This window comes from Triticum dicoccoides, chromosome 4B (genome assembly GCF_002162155.2).
Source record: "Triticum dicoccoides isolate Atlit2015 ecotype Zavitan chromosome 4B, WEW_v2.0, whole genome shotgun sequence".
In the NCBI taxonomy this organism is placed as follows: Eukaryota; Viridiplantae; Streptophyta; class Magnoliopsida; order Poales; family Poaceae; genus Triticum; species Triticum dicoccoides.
The window spans coordinates 426,521,929-426,531,694 of record NC_041387.1 but is presented as its reverse complement, the minus strand read 5'-3'; the positions used below and the strand labels follow the sequence as shown (position 1 = coordinate 426,531,694).

Here is a 9,766-nt window from a genome sequence, read left to right as displayed (position 1 = left end):
CTCCGTCGACCCCGAGCACCGCATCGCCTCCCCGAGTCCATTCTGACGCTGATCCAAGCCCAAGGACGCCTTCCCCGACGTCCTCTTCATCCTCTACGTCATCTCCTTCTCGGACAGCAAGTCCACCGGAAATCTTCGCCTCCCCGCTGTCGATCTGCTGCGCCACCGGCCTCACCTCCTTGTCATAGGTATACTAGGTATACCCATCCTCCCCCCTGCTCTTTTCGTTTTCGTCGATCGGTCTCCGTAGGAGCGGCCAAGATCTCGCCGTCGTCGTGTTCCCGGCGCACCGAGGCGAGTTCTGAAGTTTTCTTCAGTACGGTAGTTCAGAGACAGCCCATGTGCACCTCCTGCTCTGGATCCTCCTAGCCGAGCTCCTCCATGCCTTGCTGCACCCATGCGCGCACTCTCTCACAGCCTGCCCGCGCCGCACCCTGCTGCTTCCCCCTGCCCGTCGTGCTCGTCCTAGCCCGAGTCGAGCAGATGCTCGAGCTCGAGTACCCCGTGCCAACTCCCGCAGTTGCTCCACAAGCACGCACACGCCTTCCTTAGCATGCCCCGCTGCACCCGCACTCCCTTGCACATCCTGCATGCCCGCCGCCGCAACCCAGGCCCCGCCGTCGCCGTTGCTGCCGCCGACGGCGTCGTCATTTTCTTCTCTGTCTTGGAGAAGAAGTCAGGGCTATGTAGCTTGGTCAAGTAGGCCAGAGCCCCTTCCCAACCAACAGCCTAGCCTAGCCGAGCTGGTTTGCACCCCACGCGCCCACTGCAGCGACCTGGGTTCGAATCCCAGGCGCGCCCCTTTTTATTTTCTCTGTTGATATTTTAGCAGTAGCAGCAGATAAAAGGAGCCGGAGCCCCTTTCCTAACAGACCCGCCTACCTAGCCCAGTGGTTGCCGAAGTAGAGCCACACTGGGGAGACCAGGGTTCGATCCCCCTTGGCTGCATATTTCTTCCCCCCCCCCTTTTTCCATTTCTGTGAGTATGACAGGGTGGCCCCACCTGTCATCCTCCTTAGCCCCTGTTTTTTTATTATTATTTGTTTTATTTCTGTTCCCAGAGAATATTCCAATTCTGGCATGTGGAATCTGTCCTTTTTGGGCAAGTCCAATTCTGGACGTTTCCAATTTTGGAATATGTCATTTCTGTCATTTACCATATAGGGCAGGTCTTATCTTAATGCATTTGTGATGATTTTTCTACAGCAACCCTAACATATTATATATGTTTTTGGGGTAGAAAAATCCCACCAATCCAGATATTTTAGCAGTAGCAGCAGATAAAAGGAGCCGGAGCCCCTTTCCTAACAGACCCGCCTACCTAGCCAGTGCTGGCATTAGTTTCTGCATTTGAGCAAGTTCATAATCATGCCATCTCACTTCTTATTGTTGTGTTGTCTCTTATGTGCTTGTTCATGCAATATGCTAGTTGTTTGTTTTGCACATGAGTAGCTTCATTGTCATGCCTACTTCATGCTAGTACTTGTTCCATGCCATGACATGCCTGGTAGTGAGTTAATCAAGCCTGTTAAGATGCCATGTTAAATCTGTTTCTGCTATGCCTAGTAATTCCACTAAGTCTGTAGAAACTGTTATCTCTTGCATTATTGCCATGCTAGTTTAGTCATGCTCTAGTGGTTTTTAGATTGAGCTCAGTGTTCATGTTTTGTAGGGTATCTCCTGTACATCACTGTTATGCATCTTGTTCATATGTTTGGGTGCTATAGCTTATTCATACTTTGCATCCAAGTGGCCATGTTGCCGTTTGCATCATATCTTGTCTTGCTTGTCTTTTGCAAATCGTGCATCCGAATCCGGTGATCTCTATATCGATTCCAACCGAAATCATCTCATCTTTCCAGCGGCATACTTGGTTTGCCAAGTTGATGCCTTGTTCATCATCTTTCCTTCCGAAGCACGCATACGCTTTGCATATCACCTCTCGCATATCATGACATGTGTTGCATCATGATGCCTGTGCATTGCACCGTGATTTATTGTGGTTCCTTGCTTGTGTTATTGCTTTGGGTAGAGCCGCGAGACAAGTACGTGAACGAGGAACCTGTGGAGTACGCTAACGAGGATCCAGCCTTTGTCAACTCTGAGAACCTTGCAGGCAAGATGACCATACCTTCGAAATCATTTCTATCTTTGCTTGCTAGTATTCGCTCTTTCGCTATGTTAGCCCTGCCTGCCTTTGTTTACCATGCCTACCTATTGCCATGTCAACCCTCTAACCAACCTGTCCTAGCAACCATTGATTGGCTATGTCACCGCTTTTGCTCAGCCCCTCTTATAGCATTGTTAGCTGCAGGTGAAGATGAAGGTTGTTCCAGGTCGGAACGTGGTTACTTTGGGATATCACAATATCTCCTGTTTAAATTAATGCACCTTATATACTTGGTAAAGGGTGGAAGGCCTGGCCTTATGCCCGGTGACTTGTTCCACTCTTGCCGCCCTAGTTCCGTGATACCGGTGTTATGTTCCTTGAGTTTGCGTTCCTTACACGGTTGGGTGATTTATGGGACCCCCTTAACAGTTCGCTTTGAATAAAACTCCTCCAGCAAGGCCCAACCTTGGTTTTACCATTTGCCACCTAAGCCCTTTCCCTTGGGTTTTTGCGAGCCCAAGGGTCATCTTTATTACCCCCCGGGCCAGTGCTCCTCTGAGTGTTGGTCCAAACTAGAGCCACTTGCAGCGCCACCTCGGGGAAACTTGAGGACTGGTTCTAGTTGTACGTAGTGTTCATCCGGTGTGCCCTGAGAACGAGATATGTGCAGCTCCTATCGGGATTTGTCGGCGCATCGGGCGGCTTTGCTAGACTTGTTTTACCATTGTCGAAATGTTTTGCGAACCGGGATTCCGAGACTGATCGGGTCTTCCCGGGAGAAGGTCTATTCCTTCGTTGACCGTGAGAGCTTGTGATGGGCTGAGTTGGGACACCCCTGCAGGTATATAATCTTTCGAAAGTCGTGCCCGCGGTTATGAGGCAGATGGGAATTTGTTAATGTCCGGTTGTAGATAACTTGACACTTGACCTCTTTAAAATGCATCAACCGTGTGTGTAGCCGTGATGGTCTCCTCTCGGCGGAGTCCGGGAAGTGAACACGGTTTGTGTTATGCTTGACGTAAGTAGTTTCAGGATCACTTCTTGATCACTTCTAGTTTCTCGACCGATGCGTTGCTTCTCTTCTCGCTCTCACTTGCGTATGTTAGCCACCATATACGCTTAGTGCTTGCTGCAGCTCCACCATATTACCCCTTACCTACCTATGAGCTTAAATAGTCTTGATCTCGCGGGTGTGAGATTGCTGAGTCCTCGTGACTCACAGATTCTACCAAAACAGATGCAGGTGCCGAGGATACTGGCGCAGATGGCGCAACTGAGCTGAAGTGGGAATTTGACGAGGCCCTTGGTCGTTACTATGTATCGTTTCCAGATGATCAGTAGAGGTGCCCAGTCAAGACGATCGGGGATCTAGCATTTGGGGTTGTCTTCTTTTCATTTGAACTTGACCGTAGCCGGTCTATGAGTGTATTTGAATGATGTATGATCTTAAATTATGTATTGTGTGAAGTGGCGATTGTAAGCCAACTCTCTTTATCCCATTCTTGTTCATTACATGGGATTGTGTGAAGATGACCCTTCTTGCGACAAAACCACCATGCGGTTATGCCTCTAAGTCGTGCTTCGACACGTGGGAGATATAGCCGCATCATGGGTGTTACACTCCACTTGACTAGCTCGTTGATCAAAGATGGTTAAGTTTTCCTAACCATGGACATGAGTTATCATTTGATAACAGGATCACATCATTAGGAGAATGATGTGATGGACAAGACCCATCCGTTAGCTTAGCATAATGATCGTTTAGTTATATTGCCATTGCTTTCTTCATGTCAAATACATATTCCTTCGACTATGAGATTATGCAACTCCCGGATACCGGAGGAATGCCTTGTTTGCTATCAAACGTCACAACATGACTGGGTGATTATAAAGATGCTCTCAGGTATCTCCGAAGGTATTTGTTGGGTTTGCAAAGATCGAGATTGGATTTGTCACTCCGAGTATCGGAGAGGTATCTCTGGGTCCTCTCGGTAATACACATCATAAGAAGCCTTGCAAGCAATGTGACTAATGAGTTAGTTGCGGGATGATGTATTACAGAATGAGTAAAGAGACTTGCCGATAACGAGATTGAACTAGGTATGAAGATACCAACGATCGAATCTCGGGCAAGTAACATACTGATGACAAAGGGAATAACATATGTTGTCATTACGGTATGACCGAAAAAGATCTTCATATAATATGTAGGAACTAACATGAGCATCCATGTCCCGTTGTTGGTTATTGACCGGAGAGGTGTCTCGGTCATGTCTACATAGTTCTCGAACCTGTAGGGTCCGCACGCTTAACGTTCGATGACAATTTTGTATTATATGAGTTATGTGATTTGGTGACCGAATGTTGTTCGGAGTCCCGGATGAGATCATGGACATGATGAGGAGTCTCGAAATGGTTGAGAGGTAAAGATTCATATATAGGACGATGATATTCGGACACTAGAAGTGTTCTGGGGGTACCGGGTACATATCGGGTCACCGGAACGGGTTCTGGGCATCCCCCCGGCAACTACATGGGCCTAATGGGCCAAGAAGGGGATATACCAGCCCCTAAGTGGCTGGTGCGCCCCATGTAGGCCGAATTAAGACGGGAAGGAAAGAGGAGAAGAGGGAAAGGAAGGGGAGGGATTCGGCCTCCCCCTTCCTTCCCTCCTACCTCCTCCTTCCTTCCCCTCCGAAAGATATGGTAAGGGGGTATGCCGAATTGGGAGGCGCCAAGTAGTATTCCTCCTACTTGGGGCGCCCCCTTGGCTGCCTCTCCTCCCCTCCAACCTATATATACGAGGGGGGCACCGCTAGGACACACATCAACAGTTGTTAGTTGTGTGTGGTGCCCCCCTCCATAGTCTATGCCTCCGGTTATATTCACGTAGTGCTTAGGCGAAGCCCTGCGCGGATCACTTCACCATCACTGTCACCACGCCGTCGTGCTGATGTAACTCTCCCTCTTTGCTGGATCAAGTGTTCGAGGGACGCCATCGAGCTGAACATGTGCAGAACTCAGAGGTGCCGTACGTTCGGTGCTTGATCGGTCGGAACGAGAAGAAGTTCGACTACATCAAGGGCATTGTCAAACGCTTCCGCTTTCGGTCTACGAGGGTACGTGGACACACTCTCCCCCTCTCGTTGCTATGCATCTCCTAGATAGATCTTGCGTGAGCATAGGATTTTTTTTGAAGTTGCATGCTACATTCCCCAACAACTTGTGGGCCCACCGTGGCTCTCCTAACCCTAACTCCGCTTCTATAAATACCCAAATATTCCCCCTACACCAGAGGGCACACCAAAAATACTTTTCTGCCGCCACAAGCTTCTGTTCTCGTGAGATCCCATCTTGGGGCCTTTTCCAGCACTCAGCGGGAGGGGGATTGGATCACGGAGGGCCTCTACGCCAACCTTGTTGCTCGTCCGATGATGTGTTAGTAGTTTACCATAGACCTATGGGTCCATGGCTAGTAGCTAGATGACTTCTTCTCTCTCTTTGATCTTCGAATATTCTCCTCGATTTTCTTGGAGATCTATTCGATGTAATCTTCTTTTGCGGTGCGTTTGTTGAGATTTGATGAATTGTGGATTTATGATCAAATTATCTATGAATATTATTTGAATCTTTTCTGAAATCCTTTATGCATGATTAAGATAGCTTTGTATTTATCTCTGATCTATCGATTTGGTTTGGCCTACTAGATTGATTTTTCTTGCAATGGGAGAGGTGCTTTGTGATGATTTCAATTTTTCGGTATCCTCACCCGGTGACAGTAGGGGTAGCGAGGCACGTATTTATATTGTTGCCATTAAGGATAAAAAGATGGGGTTTATATCATATTGCTTGAGTTTATCCATCTACATCATGTCATCTTACTTAAGGCATTACTCCGTTCTTGTTAACTTAATACACTAGATGCATGCTGGATAGCGGTCGATGTGTGGAGTATTAGTATTAGATGCAGGCAGGAGTCGGTCTACTTGCCACGGGCGTGATGCCTATATTCATGATCATTGCCTTGGATATCGTCATAAGTATGCGCTTTTCTATCAATTGCTCAACAATAATTTGTTTACCCACCGTATGCTTTCTTCAAGAAAGAAGCCTCTAGTGAAACCTATGGCCCCGGGTCTATTTTCCATCATATATTTTCAGATGTATAAAACCAAAACCCAAAAATACCTTGCTGTAATTTATTTATATTTACTTTATTTTGCCTTTTATTTATCGTTTATATCTATCTCTATTAGATCTCACTCTTGCAAGCGACCGTGAAGGGATTGACAACCCCTTTTTCGCGTTATGTGCAAGTGTTTGTTAGTTTGTGCAAGTGCATCTATTGGGGACTTGGTTGTGCCTCCTACTGGATTGATACCTTGGTTCTTAACTGAGGGAAATACTTATCTCTACTTTGCTGCATCACCCTTTCCTCTTCAAGGGAGAAATCAACGCAAGCTCAAGAAGTAGCAAGCATCTGTTCCCATGGCAAGAAAAATCAATCTAGTTGGCCAAACCAAACCAAAGTTTCGGAGAAGAAATACGAGGCTATAACAATCATGCATAAAAGAGTTCAACAAAGACTCACATAATATTCATAGATAGATCTGATCATAAACTGGCAATTCATCGGATCCCAACAAAGACACCACAAAAAAGAGTTACATCAAATAGATCTCCAAGAACATCGAGGAGAACATTGTATTGAAGATCAAAAAGAGAGAAGAAGCCATCTAGCTACTGCCTATGGACCCGTAGGTCTGTGGTAAACTAGTCATGCATCATCGGATGGGCAAGGGTGTTGATGAAGAACCCCTCCGTGATCGTTGACCCGTCTGGCAGAGTGCCGGTAAAAGGTCTCTAAATTGGATCTCGTGGTTCTGGAATTTGCGGCAGTGGAAACACTGATCTCTCGACTCCCCTAGGGTTTTTGGGATTTTAGATTATTTATCGAGCTGATAGGCGGTGGAGAGGGGGCCTATGGGCCCCCACTACCCACCAGGGCGCACTAGGGGCCTCTGGCGCGCCCTGGTGCCTTGTGGGCCCCACAGGCCTCCTCTCGGGCACTTCCTTGGCTCCCAAGTTGTCTTCTGTCCAGAAAAAAAACACCAAAAAGTTTTGTGGCATTTAGACTTCGTCTGGTACTAATATTCTGCGAAGTAAAAAACAAACAAAAAATAGCAACTTGCACTCGGCAGTATTCTATCGATCATTAAAATTGTCATGGCAACCTTAATTGAAATTGCATGGTGATTTGACCTTTCGCTTGGAAAACGCTGCAAAGGAAAGTTCCCCATCTATTGGCGTTCAAAATTAAAAAAAAGAAAAAACAGACCAGCCCGCATGAGTCTTAGGGCATCCACAATGTATGCCAAATTGATAGTGCCAAATGTTAAAATGGCTTTTGGCACCGGTGAGAACATTGTGGAGGGTGTAGCCAAATTAGAAAAAAGAGGCATCGATGCAAAAAGTCACTTTGGAACCCGGGTGTATTGGAGCCTTATTTTTTGAAATGTGCCAAAACGCTTTTTTGAAGTTTCAAAAATTTTTGAGAAAAAATCTACATGTTTATATGAATGTATATTACACATGTTTAAACTTTGATGCTGAAATAAGTAACCATGTGAGTTGCACAAAAATGACAGAATCGTGATTTTAGAAAGATGAACAGTACATGCATTATTCCTTATTTGGAAATCATCATTTTGTCATTTTTATATAGGTCGCATATTTACTTATTTCATCACCAAACTTTACACATGTGTAATATAAATCCATATGACCACGTAGAATTTTTTCAATTTTTTTTAAAATCTTAATTATTTTTTTTAAAATATTTAAAATAAGGTCCTTCAATACACCCGGGTTCCAAAAATCAACTCTCGGCATCGATGCTCCTTCATGCTTCGATGCCAAAGAACCTCAGCTAATAAAATAATACATAAACTGATGTGAACAGCCAGAATGTTGTGGGTAAAGAGAGACGTGGTAGTGTTTTTATCCTATTCTATTCTATGGTGGTCCCCAATATGCATAAATTAGGAACCAGCTAACGTTGTGGACTGCTAGCCTATTTGACATCGGTGGCAAAACTCTGACAACGTTGCAAATTTGGCAGCATCACATTGTGGATGCCCTTAGTACAACACATTTGTCCAACGGATACTGGCTAATCTCAATCGACTGGGTTTTAGCAATCCTCTAAAAGCATGGTGCAATCAGATCACCACAAAAAATATCCTGGGTTCCACGGCAGTACCAGCTGGACCATGTATCCGGTGGCAAGAACCAAGAACAGGCAGATTGAACTACCTAAGTTGAAGCAGCGAGTGCAACCGGCGAGGAGACCAAGGAGCACCTCTGCATTCCTACACTGCTAGTGCGTGCTATACTGGTAGTCTGGTGGTACTCGCACTTGCATACAGCACTACTACTACATCTCTAATCCTCTCCTACTGCTCTGCAACGACCAAAGGGAGCAATACATCACAGGCCAGACGCAACGGCGCCTTCATCTTGCTGCATGATGTTTATACAGAGCATAGAGCTTCAGTTTCGACCCAAAGTCACCTAGTTCTTGTCGTACATGACGTTCCACGAGTCCAGCGTCGGGAAGCACGGCTGCTCTGCCGCCGCCGCCGGAAGGGCGTACGCGGCGACTTGGGCCGCGGCCGCCGCAGGGTCCGACGGTAGCAAGTGATCAAAGTCGAAGGGCGACAGGAGGACACCGAGGCCGGCGTCGGCGTCGACCTGCGGCTCGGCCTCGGCGCCGGTGACGTGCTGCACCATGAGACGGAAGGTTGCCGCGTCGGTGTTTATGTACGTGGTGGGCACGCGCTTGGACGGCCGCGGCCGGCGCTTCCCCGCGCGGCCGCCCGCGGGTCCCAGCCTGCAACGCGCGGACGGTGCCGCCGGGGGAAGCATCGCCACGGGGCCGCAGGAGGAGGACGAGGCCGTCGTGGCTGCCGCGCTGCAGGCGCCGAGGTCGGCGACGATGGACGGCTCCGGGACGGGGGAGCAGCCGGCCGAGAGAGAGAAGTGGAGCGCGCGCGCGATGGCCGCGTCCGCAAAGGACCGGGAGAGCATCGCAGGCGGCGCAAAGCAGGAGAGGGCGTCCATACTTGAGTGAGTTCCTTCCTGCAACGCAGGAGCCTGAGATGCGCGAGCGGGAGAACAGGGTTGGCTAGCCGGGGATGCGAATGGAAATGGGAATGGCTGAGGAGGCAGTTGGCGTTCTAAAAGGAGGCGGCTGGGCTGGCCGGGCTGGGCAAAGGCGCCACCGGGTGGTGGCGAGTGGGGGCAGACGCCCACGGGAAAACGCGTAGGGTTGCCTTGGATTCGGGTGGATGGGCGATGGTGTGGGGCGTGGAGGTGTCGGCGCGTGGGCACGAGGGGGGGCAGCGCGCCGGTCTTGCCCTGCGACATAGCCAAGCCAGCATGCAAGCTAAGGCCAACTCCACCACGCGCGATCTTATTTTGTCCGGTCCCCTTCGTTTGGTGTAAAACAGACAAATCAGTCGGCCCAACGCGCGACGGCCCGGTTCCATCCTGTTCGCTTTGTGTCCGGGCCGATCCATTTTAAGCGCAAACATGCGCCGGTTTAGGGTCGCAGCGGACAGCGAACGGACACACGCTCGTCCGCGTCGGGGCCGC

At 48.5% G+C, this 9,766-nt stretch overlaps 1 protein-coding gene across 1 annotated transcript; it reads right to left on the bottom strand.

The window, feature by feature from the left end:
* Positions 1-8,039: 8,039 nt before the first annotated feature.
* Positions 8,040-9,334, bottom strand: LOC119293710 (calmodulin-binding protein 25-like). The gene has a single exon (XM_037572086.1). It carries the CDS (start codon positions 9,230-9,232, stop codon positions 8,684-8,686), a length of 549 nt encoding a protein of 182 aa, XP_037427983.1. The 5' UTR covers positions 9,233-9,334; the 3' UTR covers positions 8,040-8,683.
* Between the last annotated feature and the right edge of the window lie 432 nt (positions 9,335-9,766).

Excerpts from the sequence above, each read along its gene's own strand:
- LOC119293710 (XM_037572086.1), bottom strand. The coding sequence starts at position 9,232 with ATGGACGCCCTCTCCTGCTTTGCGCCGCCTGCGATGCTCTCCCGGTCC.